The sequence below is a fragment of the Triturus cristatus genome, chromosome 4_1, assembly GCF_964204655.1.
Source record: "Triturus cristatus chromosome 4_1, aTriCri1.1, whole genome shotgun sequence".
Classification (NCBI taxonomy): Eukaryota; Metazoa; Chordata; class Amphibia; order Caudata; family Salamandridae; genus Triturus; species Triturus cristatus.
The window spans coordinates 504,689,493-504,711,347 of record NC_140585.1 but is presented as its reverse complement, the minus strand read 5'-3'; the positions used below and the strand labels follow the sequence as shown (position 1 = coordinate 504,711,347).

At 47.3% G+C, this 21,855-nt stretch overlaps 1 protein-coding gene across 1 annotated transcript in view; it reads right to left on the bottom strand.

The window, feature by feature from the left end:
• The window catches only part of ETNK1 (ethanolamine kinase 1), a 220,226-nt gene that overhangs the window by 113,328 nt on the left and 85,043 nt on the right, over positions 1–21,855 (bottom strand). Inside the window, exons 3-4 of the mRNA XM_085652750.1 lie at positions 21,427–21,567; positions 3,497–3,639 (exon numbers count right to left, since the gene is read on the bottom strand). Of these exons, the coding sequence (XP_085508876.1) occupies positions 3,497–3,639; positions 21,427–21,567 (284 nt within the window). The remainder of the gene's footprint in view (positions 1–3,496; positions 3,640–21,426; positions 21,568–21,855) is intronic.

The window sequence follows — 21,855 nt, the reverse complement described above, 5'->3', positions numbered from 1 at the left end:
AGCAGGAGAGATAAACTTGGCCTCCATGGTAAAATAGGTTTTTCCATGGGAATGACAGGTGAAGATTGAGGATGAACGGAAGTTGTGGAGTGCTTTGGCGTAGATTTTCCAAGGTTGGTCTTACAGTCAACTCCGATTTATGAACATTCTGGTGTCGAATGTAGATATTGAGTTGTCGTCGAAGGTCAGTGATGTCATGAGGCGGTCTCGACAGAAGAGGTACCATGAAGGTGGTGATCGTACCTGGGCTGTCAATGTGGTTGGAACCATAAAGGCAAACATATTGGCGCTAATGGTTTAGACATCCACTGGAGCTCGTGACACTTGAGGCGTGTAGGAGTGTCTGGATCAATAGTACAGATGCTTCCATGGTTCTCTCCCTGGACCCACCTCTATTGGTGTCTTTCACAGGAGGAACCTCCGCAAATAGAGGAAGCCCTCCTCTCTATTTTCTTCTATTTCTTCCTTTCCCCTTCTGCTTTGAGCTTTTCTTGTTTGTCCCTCAAGTGTATTCAGAAGCAGGAAGGCAAACCACACAGAAGTCATGGAGCTGAGAAGCAGCCTTCTCTCTCCCACAAGAGGCGTGCTTCACAAACAAAATAAGGCATAATGCAGAGAAGAAAGTTCCCTAAAGATGTAAAAACAAAGGGAATTCCTTTTAGTTTGAAAAGACGTCAGATGAAGTTGGAAAAGTAATTTTCTTAAGAAAATCCCTCAGACAAAATGAGGATGAAGACCGCTCAAGTGTCCTGAGATCCAGTCAGCACGAGTCGGAAAAGAGAACTGAAGCTGTGAAGCAAACTGCCAGTATGAGGCTTGCTGGGTAATAGAAGCTGCTGTCTTTCTTACCGATTCAATGTATGCTGAGTGCACCTAAGGCACTCTTGACCTGACAGGCACCTTTCCCTTCGTTTTTCTTCACAGTTAGAAAATATTTTTCATGTTACTTCACAATAAAGCAAATGTCAAAGACTTTGAGATGCCACTGAACTGCTCTCAGTAAATTCAAGGAATCTGAAAAGTATGTACGTGGATTTGACACAGGACTGGCCTAATATGAAAGAAAAGTAAATATGTTGTTTTTTGTGTGTTTTTTTTTTAGAGATTTACATTTGAGTAAAATGTGTTTCCGGTTTATAAAGCGTCTTTCATTAACTTTTGTTCCCATAATTTGTTTTCGAAGGTTTAAGGAGCAATTCCATTTAATGGACTTCGAAGCAATGATAGTAATGTCTTCAGAGTCACAGGTGTTTGCTGAGATGAACCAACTACATGTCAATTTTAGTGTTATGTGAGAGTTTGATGAAGGGTAAAACTATGATATATAGAAATTGTTTAGGGTCTCTGCACGTAGGCGGGACTATACTACATTTAAGCCCATCAGTTGGAATCCAACAATGCAATAAGGCCATAACAAACAAACGATGTGCCCTCATCAAAACCAAATATTTATGAAAAATCCAAGCTAGTCTCATAAAACCTATTCTGTGCTTGACAGATAAACCAATATAATGGTGTAATTGTAAGATAGCAAAAACCAAAGGAAATGATGGACGGAGTGTTGAACATTGCAAGCACTCACCCCCAGTCAACTGATCTGGGTTTAATCCATCACCGTTCTTTAGCCCACTCTGCCACCCCAGTTCAGACATGGCCAATTGGTAATTGAAAGATAAACTGGAATACAATTACTATATCCAACCTTTAAATGAGACATCGAAGTAAATCCTTCCATTTACAGACCCAAATATATCAGTACCGTTCAATGGAAATCTTGTCATATTAAAAATGTTTAAAGGTTTCGGCAACACCAGCTATTTTCAACAGACGGTGAACAAGATCCAGATAATTCTGATCAGTTATTTTTAGAATTTAAGAATACGAGCCATATTCAATATTCTATTCAATAAAATCAAATTTCGTTTATTTACAGATAAATGAACATACAATGGGGTTGGGGGAAGGAATGATCTTAATGTCATTTTTCTTGTCAAAAACTTAACAGTGAGTAGATTCAGCACACACGTTCTGTGCAGTCTAATAAAATCTGCACATGCTCTTTAAAATTCAGCCACTTGCCTACAGATATAACAAAGGAAGGGCACTAGAAAACCACCAAGCATTGCGTTTAAAGCATCACAAAAAAACGGGTACCACTGATCAGAACAAAAACAAACGCTCCTTATTAGCACCAGGCTATGGACTGCACCGGATGTCTGATGGCAGCACTAATGAGTTCAATGCAAGAAGTGCCACTGTATATCACATATCTTTACATTGTACTTTCAAAAACATTATGCTGCAGGAAAAAGCAGCTGAGGTCTCTCTACTTCCCGATTTCAAATGCACAGAATAATGGTATCACCCCCCGTGCCTATTGTATGCATCACAGAAAAGTCCAAAGCCTTGATCTGTCAAATGGTAGCTCTTCCTAAAAAAAAAATAGCATTTGATTTCTACAAAACCTTCTATTATTATTACTTTACAATAAAGTGTGGATTTTGTTTCATCACCAGAGAACTTTTCTCTCTCACCTCTGCTAATGGCTATTTTGTGCATCATTCCACTTCAGATAAAGTGGTTGCAAAGCAACGCATGAGAAACGAGTTTACATTTAAAAAATACACCACATCGTCACAAGCTTATACATGCACTGTATGCAGACAGCCATCTTTAAATTTTTACTACTGCAGGCATTTTCATATTTTAGATACAACTTTAGGAATCACTCATGTGGGCCTGGATTTAAGATGGCTGTACTACTGGTATTGTCCCTTTCCAGATCAGGACAGCCTAACCCGTAGCTGCACATATGTATTTACAGCATACGCCAGCTACCCACAGATGAAAATCCATGGCTCCCCATCACTCAGAGCCACACAATGACGTGCTTTCAACATAAGCACAGCAATGACAAGGAGATGGAGTGAGTTAAAGGGAGCTTTATTTAACAACAATCTAGCACAATAGCTAGCAAATAGGTGTACTCGTGGAAACATGGCTCTTGGTGATCAAAAAAATGCATGGTATTTTTCATTAAATGAAAAAGGGAACTATTTGTAAAGCCAATAAACCTGCCTTTAATCTGGTAACACACGCAAACACAGATAAGCACAGATACAGTTTGTATGAGTTTGCCACATAATGTCAGAGATACCGGCATTGTCAAGCGGAATTTAGACACAGTAATGATTCCAGGTCTGTCGGTGCTTTATCTCAGGTGACGTATTGCACATTAAAAGTGGAAGTGAATGATGCATCTAAGGAAGAGGCAAGGGCCTCGTGAAGTGGATATGGCAAAGATAGACGGACCCAAGTTGAAAATACATACCTTACATATAAGAGACAAATCTACTGAAGATTAGATTACACTTTTAATCATGAAAAAATATACCACGAAAAACAGAAATAAAACTCTCAAAAGCACTGTAAATAATTGCTACAATATCAAAAATGGAGCATGAAATAAAAAATGACTGTGATTTGTACTACCTACCTTGCTTTTCATTGTATATTATATTTTTACACAACAGATCATTGTGGCAAAGTACTACAGGAGAACCCAGGCTAGATAACCTCTCCTTCAACCAGGCCATTTCCTCTTGAAGCACTTGAGGATTTGGAACATCACGGAGGAACCTAATTGAGGAAAATAAATCATGAAAACAGAAATACAATTACCCTTTCTAATACCTGGATTCTCTGCACATCACCTACCCTGGTACACCCAAATAACACAAAACAATAAGTAAAAGACAATATTTGTCTTGGCTCGGTCGAAAAAGTATTGAATATGCTACTTACCAGTATGCATCTGTTCTTGGCATGTAGGGCTGCTGACATTCATATCTGTGCATAGATCGCCGCCTAGTGTTGGGTCCGGATGTTTGCACGTTGTTGTCCTGGAAGAGTCTTCGAAGTATCCTGAGATAGGTGACTCCTCCCCTGGACCACAGTGCGCATGGGCATCCTCTCCATCCTCAGATTGTTTTTCGCCATTGTGGCAGTGATGGAGTAGATACAGAAAGTGATGACCATGCTTACAGTAATTCTGAGAGCTGCAGCTGTTACAGGCGCCGGGGAGGAGGGTGTGCGATATGAATGTCAGCAGCCCTACATGCCAAGAACAGATGCATACTGGTAAGTAGCATATTCAGTTCGAGGCATGTGGGCTGCTGAATTCATATCTGTGCATAGAATATATAGCAGTACCCTCTATTAGCGGCGGCTACCAGTGCCAGCTGCAGCGGTCTGAAAAAGAGTTTTGAGAACAGCCTGTCCTACAGCTGCCTGCTGTTTCGATTGCACATCTACACAATAGTGTTTGGTAAATGTATGTGTAGTGGACCAGGTGGCTGCTCTACATATATCATGCAAAGGAATGTTTCCCAGGAAAGCCATGGAGGCCCCTAACTTACGTGTTGAGTGGGCTCGTGGGGGAATCGTTAATGTGCGTTTAGCTTTTTGATAGCAAATTTGAATAAATTTAACGATCCATCTGGCTATACCGGCTTTGGAGATGGCGTTACCTTTGTGGTGTGGGGCAAAGGCAACGAAAAGTTGTTTTGTTTTCCTAAAGACTTTAGTCCTGTCTATATAGTACATGAGGGCTCTCTTTACATTCAGTGTATGGAGTGCTCTTTCTGCGACAGTTTGTGGGTTTTGAAAGAAAACAGGCAGTTCAATAGTTTGATTCATGTGGAACTGCGATATCACCTTGGGCATGAATTTGGGGTTGGTACGTAGTACGACCCTGTTGGCGTGAACCTGTATGAATGGCTCTTGAACGGTTAGTGCCTGGAGTTCACTAACTCTCCTCAAAGAAGTGATCGCTACTAGGAAAGCTACTTTCCAGGTGAGGAATTGAATTTCGCATGAGTGTAGAGGTTCGAAGGGTGGACCCATCAGGCGTGTGAGGACCAAGTTGAGGTTCCACATTGGAGCTGGTGGGTGGCTTGGAGGAATTACTCGTTTGAGTCCTTCCAAGAATGCTTTGATGGCAGGCACTCTGAATAAAGAGAGGTGCTGCCTGTTCTGGAGATAGGCTGATATTGCGGTCAAATGGACACGTATTGAGGTGTATGCCAGATTGCATCGGTATAGGTGTAAGAGGTAATAAATTATGTTTTGGATGGATGCGTCTAGCGGGTTAATGTCATTGTTATTGCAATAAATTACGAACCTTTTCCATTTGGCTGCATAGCAAGCTCTGGTAGTGGGTCGTCTAGCTTCCTTAATGATGTCCATACAGTCAGGTGGCAGGTTTAGGTAGCCAAACTCTAAGACTTCAGGAGCCAGATTCAGCTGTTGCGGATCTGGGTGCTGAATCTCTCCATGGTTCTGCGTCAAATGCGCGGGTTTGATCCGCAGCCTTTGATGCAGCACCACGGAAAGTTCGAGAAAGGTGGTGTACCATGGTTGGCGTGCCCATGTTGGAGCAACCAGGACGAGTGTTAGTGAGTGTTGTGTGAGTTTGCGTGCCACCAGCGGTATCAATGGTGCTGGGGGAAAAGCGTACGCAAATCTGCCGGACCAGTTCATCCATATCGCATTGCCCTGCGATTGCGGAAGTGGGAACCTGGCGGCAAAGCTTTGGCATTTTGCGTTTTCGCTTGTGGCGAATAGGTCTATCTCTGGATGACCCCACTGCTGGAAGTACGGTTGGAGTACTGATGGGTGTAACTCCCACTCGTGCATCTGGTGGCTGTGTCTGCTGAGCAGATCCGCCATCTGGTTGTCCTTGCCGGGGAGGTGTTCCGCCATGAGGAACATGTTCCTCTGAATGGCCCACTTCCACATGCTCTGAGCCAGATGAGACAACTGTGGAGAGTGTGTTCCTCCCTGCTTCTGTATGTAGTACATGGCAGCGGCCATTTTGACCTTCGTGGCCGGAGCCGATTGTTTCGGTGCCGGGTGCCGAGGCGGTACCGATGGCCTTTTTCCGTGTGTCGGCGCCGACGTCGGCTGCTGCGAGTTCGGCACCGAAGTCCCGTTTGGTGCGGTCGGTGCCGACGGGTTTGGCTGGCGTCGAAGGTGTAGTGGGCTTCGATCCGACCAGTGTCAGTTTCGGTTTCTGCGGAACCGATACGACTATTGGTTTCGAGGAAGGAAAACCAGTCGTTTTGGGCACTAATGGCTTTCGCTGAATGTCCGAGGCCGGGCCAGAGGGTGGGGCCGAAGAACTGCGGGATAGGTCTTGGGTAAGGCCCGAAGGCGATCCCTCGACCGGAGCCATAGACTGACGCACTGGGATATCCTCCGTCTGTACGGGTAGGCCTTGCTCGTCACCGGAGCCACTTTCTTCGGCCCCTAAGGCCTCATCGTAGTCTCCTACCTCGGTGTCGGCTTCTTCCCTGTGAAAGAGTTGGTCTTCGATGTCTTCCGATCCGGAATCGTGTTCGGAAGCGGGGCTGGAGGGTAGGTCTTCCACGTCTTCGTCCTCGGCGCTGAAGATGTTGGTTGAGGCCGGTGCAGCTTGCTGCGCTTCAAGTCTCGCTGCTCGTCGATTCCGGAGAGTCTTTTTGGATCGGAATCGGGCACAGGCCATACATGTGGATTCGTCGTGATCCGGTGAAAGGCATTTGTTGCACACCAGGTGGACGTCGACATGGGGATATTTCGCATTGCAAACAGGACACCGCTTGAATGGTGTCCTCGATTCCATCGTCGATGTGGGGTCGATGGTCGGATATGATGCGAAAAAATTGTTTTTGAAGTCAGTAAACTAACAAGTAACTGTCGATACCGATCGGGAGCAGTACCGACGCGAACTAAAGGCCTTCTGGCCTGAAAGGAATATGCTACTTACCAGTATGCATCTGTTCTTGGCATGTAGAGCTGCAGAGTTGTACACTTAGCATAGATCGCCATCTGGTGTTGGGCCCGGATGTTTGCAGTTTGTTTTTCTTCTTGGACAGTCTTTGGAAGTCACGAGTTCGGTGACTCCTCCTTCGGTCCGTACTGCGCATGGGCTTCGGCTCCATCCTCAGATTGTTTTTCGCCAACAGGGAAATGATGGAGCGTAGTAATAACAGTGAGAAACCCATGTGTTGTATCTAAATAAGATGTACTGGAACGGATACAGGTAGCCGGGGAGGCGGGTGGGCGTGTACAACTCTGCAGCTCTACATGCCAAGAACAGATGCATACTGGTAAGTAGCATATTCCGTTCGAGGCATATGAGCTGCAGATTGTACACTTAGCATAGATTATATAGCAGTACCCGACCCTAGCGGCGACCACCGGTATCCGTTGCAGCTGTTTGAAAAAGTGTCTTTAGTACAGCCTGGCCCACCCTAGCTTGCTGCTTGGAATGCACATCTACACAGTAGTGTTTTGTGAAGGTGTGCGGTGTAGACCATGTGGCTGCCTTGCAGATGTCATCTAAGGGTATATTCCCTAGAAAAGCCATAGAAGCCCCTAACTTTCTTGTAGAGTGGGCTTTAGGGGGAACAGATAATGTTCTCTTTGCCTTTTGATAGCAAATTTGTATGCATTTTACAATCCACCTAGCTATCCCTGATTTTGAAATGGGGTTGCCTTTATGTGGTGGAGAGAAGGAAACGAACAATTGTTTAGTCTTCCTGAAGGGTTGCGTTCTTTGTATGTAGTATAGTAACGCCCTTTTTACATCAAGCGTGTGTAAGGCCCTTTCTGCAACAGATTGGGGTTGCGAAAAGAAGACAGGTAATTCCACTGATTGATTGAGGTGGAAGGGGGAAATGACTTTGGGCAGAAACTTCGGATTTGTGCGAAGTATGACCTTGCTGTGATGCATTTGTATGTAGGGTTCCTGTATGGTGAACGCCTGTATTTCACCAACCCTTCTAAGGGAAGTGATAGCTACAAGGAAAGCTGTTTTCCAGGTGAGAAACTGTAGCTCACATTTGTGCATTGGTTCGAAGGGCGGACCCATTAGACGTGTAAGAACCAAATTTAGATTCCATACAGGGGAAGGTGGTGCCCTGGGAGGAATTACTCGTTTAAGGCCTTCCATGAAGGCTTTAATAGCGGGCACTCTGAAGAGTGATAAATGCTGCCTGTTTTGTAGATAGGCAGCGATCGCTGCTAGGTGTAGGCGTATGGATGAATATGCCAGGTTACACCTGTGAAGATGGAGCAGACAGCATATGATGTGCTGTATGGATGCATCTAAAGGGTTGATTGTATTGTTACGGCAGTAAATTACAAATCTTTTCCACTTTGCGGCATAGCATGCTCTAGTGGTAGGACGTCTGGCTTCCATGATGATGTTCATGCAATCAGGGGGAAGGTTAAGGTATCCGAATTCTAGGATTTCAGGAGCCAGATCGCCAGGTTGAGCTGAGCTGGGTCCGGGTGCCTGATTTCTCCATGGTTCTGGGTTAGGAGGCATGGGGATAGATGCAATTTTTGATGTGGTACCACTGACAGTTGTAGTAGCGTGGTGTACCACGGCTGCCTGGCCCACGTCGGAGCTACCAGAATGAGTGTGAGGGAGTGCTGTTGTAGCTTCCTGACCACTAATGGAATTAGTGGGAGAGGTGGAAAGGCGTATGTAAATCTGCCTGACCAGTTCATCCATATCGCATTGCCCTTGGACAATGGGTGTGGGTATCTGGCGGCGAAGCTTGGGCATTTTTTGTTTTCGTGGGTGGCGAAGAGGTCTATCTGAGGATGCCCCCACTGTTGGAAGAATGGGTGAAGAACTTGTGGATGCAGTTCCCATTCGTGTAGTTGTTGTGTTTGTCTGCTGAGCAGATCTGCCATGGTGTTTTGTACGCCTGGAACGTGCTGTGCCAGGAGAAAGATGTTTTGGGGAATTGCCCATCTCCATATGCTCTGGGCTAAGCGGGAGAGCTGGGGAGAGTGTGTCCCCCCCCTGTTTTTGTATATAATACATCGCAGTCATATTGTCTGTGCGAATGAGGACTGCTTTGCCCGAAATCTGTTTTTGGAAAGATTTTAGGGCTATAAAGATCGCCAAGAGCTCCAGGTGGTTGATGTGGAGCGATTTTTGCTGTGGCGTCCATAGACCTTGCATGGTGAGGTGTAGGAGGTGCGCTCCCCAGCCGGAGAGCGATGCGTCCGCTGTTAGAATCACCTGAGGAACCGGGTCCAGGAACGGCCGCCCTTTGGAAAGGTTTGTGGTGTTCCACCACTGCAGAGAGTGATGTGTGCGGCCGTCCACCAACACCAGATCCGTCAGCTGACCCTGGGCCTGGTTCCACTGTTGTGCTAGGCACTCTTGAAGTGGACGCATGTGGAGTCTTGCATGGGGCACTATGAAGATGCAAGACGCCATCATTCCTATGAGCTTCATAAACACTCTTGCTGGAAGAGAGTGTTGAGGAAGGAATGTTTTGCGTAAGGCTTGAATGCTTGTGATTCTGGCTGAGTTTGGATAGGCAATACCCTTGGAGGTGTCTATAGTGGCCCCGAGATATTGCTTTGTGTGAGATGGTATGAGGTGGGACTTTTGGTAGTTCACCGTGAAGCCTAGCTGGTGGAGCAGTTGGATGGTGCTGTTTGTATGCTGCACACATTGGTCGTAGGACGCGGCTTTTATCAGCCAGTCGTCCAGGTAAGGGAAGACGTGAATGTGTTGACGTCTGAGGTGTGCTGCTACTACTGCTAGGCATTTGGTAAACACCCGCGGTGCGGTGGTGACCCCGAAGGGGAGAACCGTGAATTGGTAATGTTGCCCGTCCACCACGAACCTGAGGTATTTCCTGTGAGAGGGGTGTATTGGAATGTGAAAGTATGCGTCTTTCAGATCCAAGGTTGTGAGAAAGTCTCCCTGGCAGAGGAGTGGGAGGACTTGCTGTAGGGTGACCATGTGAAAATGGTCTGAGTGTATGTAGGCATTTAGAGGCCGGAGGTCGAGAATGGGTCTGAGGGTCCCGTCTTTCTTTGGTATTAAGAAATATAGGGAGTAGACCCCTAGATTTTGTTGATTGACGGGGACCTGCTCTATAGCGTGTTTTTGGAGGAGTGAGAGTACCTCTTGTTTGAGCAGTGTGGAATGTTCTTGAGACATTGGACGGTGCCTTGGTGGGATATTGGGTGGGGAAGATGTTAGTTCGAGACAGTACCCTGACCGAATGATTTGGGTTACCCATTTGTCCGATGTTATGGACTCCCATACGTGGATAAAGTTTTGTAGTCTGCCCCCGACCGGAGTGGAATGGTCTGGGGGGAGCGGAGGGGAGTCATTGTGCGGGGGGGTGGCAGAACGGGTGTTGTTGGTTTTGCCCCTGCCCTTATTGTTGTTACCCCTGTAACCACCTCTCTGATTGCCCTTTGAAAAGGTATTTTGAGGAGGGGACTTGTAGGAGGTAGAGGCGTTATCGGTGAAGGAGCCTCTGCCTGTGCCACGAAAGGACGAGCGTCGAAAGGAACGTTTGGAGGCTTGTGTTTGGAGTGCCCCCATAGACTTTGCTGTGTCTGTGTCTTTCTTCATCTTTTCGAGCGCTTCGTCTACCTTTGGCCCAAAGAGTGTTTCCTGGTCAAAGGGGTGATTGAGTATGGATGCCTGGACTTCAGGCTTGAAACCTGAGATCCTGAGCCAGGCGTGGCGACGAAGCAGGACACTGGTATTTATGGCCCTAGAAGCAGTGTCGGCAACATCGAGGGCACACTTAATGGAGGTGTTTGTAATTAGTTTACCCTCCTGTATCAGGTCATGAGCCTTGTGCTTGTATTTTTCTGGAAGGTGCTGCATAAGAGCCTCTAGTTCGTCATAGTGTGCTCTATCATATCGCGCAAGCAGTGCTTGTGTGTTTGCAATGCGCCACATGTTTGCAGCTTGGGAGGCGGTGCGTTTACCAGACGCGTCCAGAAGTTTAGATTCTTTGTCTGGCGGTGGGGCATCTCCTGAGGATTGGGAGTTAGCCCGCTTTCTAGCTGTGGAGACAACTAGGGAATCTAGGGGAGCAGGGCCCTTGATGTAAGCAGGGTCTGTGGGTGCCGCCTTATACTTCTTCTCTATTCTAGGGTTCAGTACTCTGGCTCTGACAGGGTCTTTGAACACCTCTGTAGCGTGCTTGGTGACACCCTTAAGCATGGGTAAAATGGAAGTGGATTTGTCTTGTATATCAAATGTATCCAGTAGGAAGTCTTCTTCTACTGGTTCACTGTGCATGTCCACCCCATGGTAGTGTGCTGCTCTCTGCACTAAATGGTGAAACCCTAAGGAGTCCTCTGGAGGAGACGGTCTTGATGGGTATAAGTCGTCCTGAGGTACATTGGGTATATCAGGGTTATTGTAATCCTCCCATGGATCTGGGGTCCCTGGTGGAGTGGGATCCATTGGGGCGTCCGCCGGGTAATTGTCCGGATCCCCATCATCCGGATCTGGGGATGGGGTCGGATCGTAGTGAGGTACAGGTGGCGGAGACCTGTGAGGTGGAGGTGGTGGAGGAGGTGGAGGGGGTAGGGGAGGCGGTAGTGGGGAGGGCACTCTGAGGGGAGAAGTAGCAGAGTCCTTCCTTTTGGGTGGAGGAGGAGGAGCCGGAGCATCAAGGCGTCTTTTCTTGGTAGTTAAAGTCAAAAGCCCAGTCTTAGGATCTTTGGACAAAGTCTTTTGTAAAGGGTCTGGTGTAAACAGAGCCAATGGTGTCGAGTCGTCTGTCGGCACCGGTGATTTTGGAACCGGGGGTTTCGATGGTCTGTGTGCGCCATGCTTTTTTGAGGTCTCCGGGTGTTTCGGCGTCGAATGATGTTTCGGCGCCGGAGCATCGGTGCCGACAGATTTGTGTTTGTGTTTGGTCGGCACCGAGTGTCCAGGCTTCGGCACCGGTGGTTTCGGAGTCGAGCTGGATTTTGCAGTCTTCGGTGCCGGATGCTGTTTTTCGGCACCGGGTGTCGGCTGGCTCGATCCCGAGCTGCCATGAGACTTTGGGAGCTTCGACACCGGGCCCGAAGGTGGGGTGATCGAAGTTTTGGTTTTGGTTTTGCCCAGGCCGGCAGGCGAGGGAGTAACCTGAGTCTCTTTGATTTTCGGCGTGGGGGTAGGAGGGGGCATATTACTCACGGCCCGCTGCGCTGGTGTAATGTCCTCCACGTCGGACTCGGAAGCGCGGACGACGTCTTCCTCCTGTTCGGTGTGTGTTTGCCCCGAAGCTTCGGCGTCGTCTCCGAAGATGTCCGGTGGAGCTGCGGAGGATGAGTGCGCCATGGTGCGTCGAGCTCTTCGATCTCGGATGGTCTTCTTCGATCGAAAAGACTTGCAGGCGGGGCAGTCTCTAGCCTCGTGTTCCGGAGAGAGGCAAAGGTTACACACCTGATGGAGGTCGGTGTGGGGAAATTTAGACCCACATTTTGGGCACTTTTTGAACGGAGTCCTTTCCATCGGCCGGGACCGGAGTCGCGGAGGGCCCGAAGGCCGGTGTCGATGAACGGGATGGAGAAAGTGCCGCTTCGAGAGATGAAGATGATGAAGGAACTCGAAGAATCGAGGATTTTCCGTCGAGGCTGGAACCGTAGAAGTTCGAAGCCGGAGCACGAAGTATCACATCCGAGCCCGATGGCGGAAAAAAACAATCTGAGGATGGAGCCGAAGCCCATGCGCAGTACGGACCGAAGGAGGAGTCACCAAACTCGTGACTTCCAAAGACTGTCCAAGAAGAAAAACAAACTGCAAACATCCGGGCCCAACACCAGATGGCGATCTATGCTAAGTGTACAATCTGCAGCTCATATGCCTCGAACAAAAGTTTTCCCTAACTTGAGTCAAGATAAGCACATCCGAACCCAATGGCGGAAAAAAACAATCTGAGGATGGAGAGGATGCCCATGCGCACTGTGGTCCAGGGGAGGAGTCACCTATCTCAAGATACTTCGAAGACTCTTCCAGGACAACAACGTGCAAACATCCGGACCCAACACTAGGCGGCGATCTATGCACAGATATGAATTCAGCAGCCCACATGCCTCGAACATTTCAATTTACTGAGCCAAAAGTTGCTTGAGAGTCTGCTATGGTACATGCTATGAAAATGTGGTTTTAGTTCTAGAAGTTTAGTTCGGCGACTGGCATCTGATTCAGACTTATGCAGTTTTTCAAAGTACAAAACTTGCCAGTTCTTTACCAATCAAACCAAAATTTAAAATACTTCGTTCGTATTCATTAATTGAACAAGCTTCTTTTAATAAAATTTCCATCATTCCAAGCTAATATAAAAATAATATTCGATTTCACATGGTAAAAATAAACAGCTGTTACTATATCCACAAGCAGTACATTTTGGTGTTACATACCAAATACTATGTTGCATTAAAAAAAAAGGAATATGCTACTTACCAGTATGCATCTGTTCTTGGCATGTAGAGCTGCAGAGTTGTACACTTAGCATAGATCGCCATCTGGTGTTGGGCCCGGATGTTTGCAGTTTGTTTTTGTTCTTTGGACAGTCTTTGGAAGTCACGAGTTCGGTGACTCCTCCTTCGGTCCGTACTGCGCATGGGCTTCGGCTCCATCCTCAGATTGTTTTTCGCCAACAGGGAAATGATGGAGCGTAGTAATAACAGTGAGAAACCCATGTGTGTTGTATCTAAATAAGATGGACTGGAACGGATACAGGTAGCCGGGGAGGCGGGTGGGCGTGTACAACTCTGCAGCTCTACATGCCAAGAACAGATGCATACTGGTAAGTAGCATATTCCGTTCGAGGCATATGAGCTGCAGATTGTACACTTAGGATAGATTATATAGCAGTACCCAACCTTAGCGGCGACCACCGGTATCCGTTGCAGTGGTTTGAAAAAGTGTCTTTAGTACAGCCTGGCCCACACTAGCTTGCTGCTTGGAATGCACATCTACACAGTAATGTTTTGTGAAGGTGTGCGGTGTTGACCATGTGGCTGCCTTGCAGATGTCATCTAAGGGTATGTTCCCTAGAAAAGCCATAGAAGCCCCTAACTTTCTAGTAGAGTGGGCTTTAGGTGGAACAGATAATGTTCTTTTTGCCTTTTGATAGCAAATTTGTATGCACTTTACAATCCACCTAGCTATCCCTGATTTAGAGATGGGGTTGCCTTTATGTGGTGGAGAGAAGGAGACGAACAATTGTTTAGTCTTCCTGAAAGGTTGCGTTCTTTGTATGTAGTACAGCAAAGCCCTCTTAACATCAAGTGTGTGTAAGGCCCTTTCTGCAACAGATTGAGGTTGCGAGAAAAAGACAGGTAATTCCACCGATTGATTGAGATGGAAGGGGGAAATGACCTTGGGCAGAAACTTTGGATTTGTACGAAGTATGACCTTGCTGTGATGTATTTGTAGGAAGGGTTCTTGTATAGTGAACGCTTGTATTTCACCAACCCTTCTAAGGGAAGTGATAGCTACGAGGAAAGCTGTTTTCCAGGTGAGGAACTGTAGCTCACATTTATGCATTGGTTCGAAGGGTGGACCCATTAGCCGTGTAAGAACTACATTTAGATTCCACACAGGGGAAGGTGGTGCCCTGGGAGGAATTACTCGTTTAAGGCCTTCCATAAAGGCTTTAATAGCGGGCACTCTGAACAGTGATAAATGCTGTCTGTTTTGTAGATAAGCAGCAATCGCTGCTAGGTGTAGGCGTATGGATGAATATGCCAGGTTACACCTGTGAAGATGGAGCAGATAGCATATGATGTGCTGTATGGATGCATCTAAAGGGTTGATTGTATTGTTACGGCAGTAAATTACAAATCTTTTCCACTTTGCGGCATAGCATGCTCTAGTGGTAGGACGTCTGGCTTCCATGATGATGTTCATGCAATCAGGGGGAAGGTTAAGGTATCCAAATTCTAAGATTTCAGGAGCCAGATCGCCAGGTTGAGCTGAGCTGGGTCCGGGTGCCTGATTTCTCCATGGTTCTGGGTTAGGAGGCATGGGGACAGGTGCAGTTTTTGATGTGGTACCACTGATAGTTGTAGTAGTGTGGTGTACCACGGCTGCCTGGCCCATGTTGGAGCTACTAGAATGAGTGTGAGGGAGTGCTGTTGTAGCTTCCTTACCACTAATGGAATTAGTGGGAGAGGTGGAAAGGCGTATGCAAATCTGCCTGACCAGTTCATCCATATCGCATTGCCCTTGGACAATGGGTGTGGGTATCTGGCGGCGAAGCGTGGGCATTTTTTGTTTTCGTGGGTGGCGAAGAGGTCTATCTGAGGATGCCCCCACTGTTGGAAGAATGGGTGAAGAACTTGTGGATGCAGTTCCCATTCGTGTAGTTGTTGTATTTGTCTGCTGAGCAGATCTGCCATGGTGTTTTGTACGCCTGGAACGTGCTGTGCCAGGAGAAAGATGTTTTGGGGAATTGCCCATCTCCATATGCTCTGGGCTAAGCGGGAGAGCTGGGGAGAGTGTGTCCCCCCCTGTTTTTAGATATAATACATTGCAGTCATGTTGTCTGTGCGAATGAGGACTGCTTTGCCCGAAATCTGTTTTTGGAAAGATTTTAGGGCTAGAAAGATCGCCAAGAGCTCCAGATGGTTGATGTGGAGCGATTTTTGCTGTGGCGTCCATAGACCTTGCATTGTGAGGTGTAGGAGGTGCGCTCCCCAGCCGGAGAGCGATGCGTCCGCTGTTAGAATCACCTGAGGAACCGGGTCCAGGAACGGCCGCCCTTTGGAAAGGTTTGTGGTGTTCCACCACTGCAGAGAGTGATGGGTGCGGCCGTCCACCAACACCAGATCCGTCAGCTGACCCTGGGCCTTGTTCCACTGGCGTGCCAGGCACTCTTGGAGTGGACGCATGTGGAGTCTTGCATGGGGCACTATGAAAATGCAAGACGCCATCATTCCTATGAGCTTCATAAACACTCTTGCTGGAAGAGAGTGTTGAGGAAGGAATGTTTTGCGCAAGGCTTGTATGCTTGCGATCCTGTCTGAGTTTGGATAGGCAATACCTTTGGAGGTGTCTATAGTGGCCCGAGATATTGCTTTGTGTGAGATGGTACAAGGTGGGACTTTTGGTAGTTCACCGTGAAGCCTAGTTGGTGGAGCAGCTGGATGGTGCTGTTTGTATGTTGCACACATTGGTGGTAGGACGCGGCTTTTATCAGCCAGTCGTCTAAGTAAGGGAAGACGTGAACATGTTGACGTCTGAGGTGTGCTGCTACTACCGCTAGGCATTTGGTAAACACCCGTGGTGCGGTGGTGACCCCGAAGGGGAGAACCGTGAATTGGTAATGCTGACCGTCTACCACAAACCTGAGGTACTTCCTGTGAGAAGGGTGTATTGGAATATGAAAGTATGCGTCTTTCAGATCCAAGGTAGTGAGAAAGTCTCCCTGACAGAGGAGCGGGAGGACTTGTTATAGGGTGACCATGAGGAAATGGTCTGAATGTATGTATGCATTTAGAGGCCGGAGGTCCAGAATGGGCCTTAGGGTCCCGTCTTTCTTCGGTATTAGGAAATACAGAGAGAAGACCCCTAGGTTTTGCTGATTGACGGGGACCTGCTCTAAAGCGTGTTTTTGGAGGAGGGAGAGCACCTCCTGTTGGAGTAGTGTGGAATGTTCTTGAGACATTGGACGGTGTCTTGGTGGGATATTGGGTGGGGTAGATGTTAGCTCGAGACAGTACCCTGACCGAATAATTTGGGTCACCCATTTGTCCGATGTTATGGACTCCCATGCGTGTATAAAGTTGTGTAGTCTGCCCCCGACTGGAGTGGAATGGTCTGGGGCGGGGTGGCAGAACGGGTGGTGTTAGTTTTGCCCCTGCCCTTATTGTTGTTGCCTCTGTAACCACCCCTTTGGTTGCCCTTTGAAAAGGTATTTTGAGGAGGGGACTTGTAGGAGGTAGAGGCGCTATCGGTGGAGTAGCCTCTGCCTGTGCTACGAAAGGATGAGCGTCGAAAGGAGCGCTTGGGGGCTTGTGATTGTAGTGCCCCCATAGACTTTGCTGTGTCTGTGTCCTTTTTCATCTTTTCTAATGCTTCGTCCACCTTTGGCCCAAAGAGAGTTTGTTGGTCAAAGGGGTGATTTAGTATGGACGCCTGGACTTCAGGCTTGAACCCTGAGATCCTGAGCCAGGCATGACGACGAAGCAGGACACTAGTGTTTATGGCTCTAGAAGCAGTGTCAGCTGCATCGAGGGCACACTTAATAGAGGTGTTAGTAATTAGTTTACCCTCCTGTATTAGGTCATGAGCCTTGCGTTTGTGTTTTTGGGGGAGGTGCTGCATAAGAGCCTCAAGCTCGTCGTAGTGTGCTCTGTCATAGCGCGCAAGTAGCGCTTGTGCATTTGCAATGCGCCACATGTTTGCAGCTTGGGAGGCGGTGCGTTTGCCAGACGCGTCTAGAAGTTTGGATTCTTTATCTGGCGGTGGGGCTTCTCCTGAGGACTGGGAGTTAGCCCGCTTTCTAGCTGTGGACACAACTAGGGAATCTAAGGGAGCAGGGCCCTTGATGTATGCAGGGTCTGTGGGTGCCGCCTTGTACTTTTTTTCTATTCTAGGGTTTAATACCCTGGCCCTGACAGGGTCTTTGAACACCTCTGCAGCATGCTTGGTGACACCTTTAAGCATGGGCAAGATAGACGTGGACTTGTCCTGAATGTCAAATGTGTCCAGTAGGAAGTCGTCTTCCACTGGTTCACTATGCCTTTGCACCCCATGGTAGTGTGCTGCTCTCTGCAGTAAGTGGTGAAAACCTAAGGAGTCCTCTGGAGGAGACGGCCTGGATGGGTATAGGTCGTCCTGAGGCATATCAGGTATGTCAGGGTTATGGTAGTCTTCCCATGGGTCTGGGGTCCCCGGTGGAGTGGGGTCCATTGGGTGTCCGCTGGGTCATAATGTGGATCCCCGAAATCCGGATCTGGGGACGGGGTCGGGGAGTGATAAGGTAAGGGTGGCGGAGACCTGGGAGGGGGGAGGGGGTGGAGGAGGTGGAGGAGGTGGAGGAGGCGGAGGAGGTGGTAGTGGGGAGGGCACTCTGAGAGGAGAAGTAGCAGAGTCCATCCGTTTGGGCGGTGGAGGAGGAGCAGGGGTGTCAAGTCGTCTTTTCTTGACAACTAAAGTCAATAGCCCAGTCTTTGGATCTTTAAATAGAGTCTTTTGCAAAGGGTCTGGTGTAAAGAGATCCAGTGGCGCCGAATCGTCCGCTGGCGCCGATGTTTTCGGATGTTTTCGGAGCCGAGGGTTTCGATGGTTTCTGTGCGCCATGCTTTTTTGGAACCTCCGGTTTTTTCGGCGTCGAAGGAGTTTTCGGCGCCGGAGCGTCGGTGCCGACAGATTTGTGTTTGTGCTTTGTCGGCACCGAGAGTCCAGGCTTCGGCACCGGTGGCTTCGGAGTCGAGCTGGGTATCACTTTCTTCGGTGCCGGATGGTGTTTTTCGGCACCAGGCGTCGGCTGGCTCGAGCCCGAGCTGCCGTGAGACTTTTGAGGCTTCGACACCGGGCCCGAAGGTGGGGTGATAGAAGCTGTGTGCTTGGTTTTGCCCAGGCCTGCAGGCGAGGGTGTAACCGGAGTCTCTTTGGTTTTGGGGGTGGGGGTGGGAGGGGGTACAGTACTCACGACCCGCTGCGCCGGTGTGATGTCCTCCACGTCGGAGTCGTCGGCTTCGGAAGCGCTGACGACGTCGTCCTCCTGCTCGGTGTGTAGTTGCCCCGAAGCTTCGGCGTCGTCTCCGAAGATATCCGGTGGAGCTGCGGACGATGAGTGCGCCATGGTGCGTCGAGCTCTTCGATCCCGGATGGTCTTTTTTGATCGAAAAGACTTACAGGCGGGGCAGTCTCTAGCCTCGTGTTCTGGAGAGAGGCAAAGGTTACACACCTGATGGGAGGTCGGTGTGGGGAAATTTAGACCCACATTTTGGGCACTTTTTGAACGGAGTCCTTTCCATCGGCTGGGACAGGAGTCGAGGAGGGCCCGAAGGCCGGTGTCGATGTACGGGATGGAGAAAAGTGCCGCTTCGAGGGATGAAGATGATGATGAAGAGACTCGAAGAAACGAGGATTTTCCGTCGCGGCTGGAACCGTAGAAGTTCGAAGCCGGAGCACGAAGTATCACATCCGAGCCCGATGGCGGAAAAAAACAATCTGAGGATGGAGCCGAAGCCCATGCGCAGTACGGACCGAAGGAGGAGTCACCGAACTCGTGACTTCCAAAGACTGTCCAAAGAACAAAAACAAACTGCAAACATCCGGGCCCAACACCAGATGGCGATCTATGCTAAGTGTACAATCTGCAGCTCATATGCCTCGAACATATGTTTCTACATGCCATTGTACTAGGAAGCATGTCTATTCATCGTTAAGGGTCCAGACCCCCACAACCCATACATCTCAGCAATACTGTTGGGTAACATGTTAACACCGAAACATAAATGCCCACTGCTGCAAATGGCCTTGCAATGCTGCCTGATGAGACTAGGAGTTTCCCCGACTACCCTAGATAATCAAAAAAGTAAGAAGAAAGATGGCTGGACTGTATCAAATTAAATGAGCAGCAGCCTGATGTCCATTTAGGTGATCACCTTGATCCACTGGGCTGCAAAGACAAAGAAGGGTTGCCTTAGTGTTCAGCAGAGTAGTGCTTGATCTTTGAGCAGCGGGAAGGCAAGCTGGTCTAGGCCTGGTCCACAGTGAATACTGTGGGCTACGTTTACTAACCACCCTGATAGATGCGACTGCCCATGTGGAGTTCTGCCTGCCCTCAGGTTAAAGGGTGTGACCTGAAGTTGAGGAGGCAAGTAGGGGAGGAAGGAAGAGAAGACCACACCCCTAAACTGATATCGAAACAGTGTAAGAATGGATGTCTTGACATGCATCAGGGCATAGTTCCATGCTGCAACCATTTTATAGTCTGGCACAGCGTCCATCTTAGAATAGTGAGACTGCGGCAATCATTTAGTCATGCATGCTTCCCGTGACAAATGCAATTATCAGTTACAACCACCCAAATTAGATTGCAACAATTGTGGTGCAAACATAGTCCCAAACCCTTACAATTACAGCAAAATTAATCTTCCAGGCAGACTACAAATGCTGCTATTTGTAACTTTTCACTTCCAAGTTTATTCAGAACTCAAGCAGAGAGGACCTGCAGTTAAATCAAACCATGTGATGGATGGGGGAATAATTAGTCAGCCAATCCAAATAGGGTCAAAACCAGACAAAGTTTAGGACCAAGATAACAACACAGATGGCTTAGAGACTCACATGGAAGAGGTGTGTTTTACAATGTTCATATAACAGTGCAAACACAGGAAAGAGAAACCCCTATTTTTCCTCACAGCGCGGTGGTGGAAGGGGCACACTACACTTAGAGAAATTAGAGGACTGAGTCTGCAATCTACGTCTGTACTTGAGGAACAGGTATCAACCTGATAACATGTCAAGAGAGAAGCTTTGTCACGACTATTTGTGATGTTATGAAAGGCAACAAGATAGACCACAGAAATCCCTGAAAGGATGGTTCTTTGAGAGTAGAGTATGCACCCCAGTCGAGTTTGCTATCTGTACCCTGATCTGGCAGTACATACATGCCAGTTCTATTCAACCTTAGTCAAATTACAAAATTTCTCGCCTGACAATCATCATCATCAACAGTTGTCTACGGCCACAATATGAAGAACACATAAAAATATTTTTAACAAATGCGAACAATGGATGAGAACATAATAATTAAATAGTCATTTATATTATATATGTTCTCTGCACCCACCACACACGTCAGACGTTTATGATTACGTCCAAGATGTAATCAGGTTGAATCATAAAACTAATCTACTTGGTATTTCAACTGTAATACATTTGTAAAGCCTTCCTTCGGGATGTAATACTGCCTATTTAATATTAGAATTCATTTAGTGAAATTGGGTTTTACGGAGAAGAGGCAAAGTTAAGTCGAGAGAACACTGTACACTGTACATCTATTTGAAGACACAGAGTAGTCAAGCAAATGACTAAAACAATTGACTGTATTCTCCGCTTCTACAAATCAAGTCAATTCAAGTATTCAAGTGTACAATAGAATGTTTCAAACAAAAACAAATCAGCTGAGCGCTGCTTAAGAGGCAACATACGAAACACTAAGGTCGCGAATCACAGGACCACAAGGTTTACTTTGATGATCAAGATAAGAGTTGAACCTCTTTTAGAGAGGTACCTTTAGAAGTAATTTCCCGAGGGCTTCCCATGTACAGTGGATGACGACATTGGATTTGAATATTTAAAAAGGTCAAATGGCCATCTTGGTATCCAAACATAGCAAGACATTCTTTAACTCTGGATATGTTTATAAAGCACTTAATACCTGTATTTTTGGTGAAACAAAACGACATTTCTTTGAAAAAACAAGCGCTGCAGAATTCGTAACCTGCAGGTAATTTGGGAATAACAATGACGATACCATGATTAAGTTTAAGATAGTGCTTGTATTTCAATTTTAACCATGTGCAAGGGAAAGACGAGAAACATAAATAACATTTTCAATCATAGGCAGAAGCACAAATTACCTTTTGTTTATGGCTTCATCTTCAAATTTCGTTGGCACAAGTGAAAAATATTTACCCATCTTCAACCATAAATTGGACTTTGGAATCCAACCGTTGTGGGCATGAATTGCATGAATTTTGGCAAGCTGCCTCGCAATGAGTCTGCAATAAACAAAAAAATATTAACTTACTAGTACCGACTTTCACCAGATACTGAAAAGACTGAAAATTCACTGCTGTACTCTTTATTTCCATTACCATGTCACAGGAAACTTGCGTCATTAGCAACACTAACTACTTCTAAGAACAACTAAAAAAAGATACACTTTGTGCAACGGGTCCTTCTGTGCCTCCAACACTTATAATTTCCCCAATAAATCTGTGCCCCCACTTCAGGGCTCTCATGTTTCCTAGATCCGGCCAGGTCTACCTTAACTGTTTCAGTTTTTG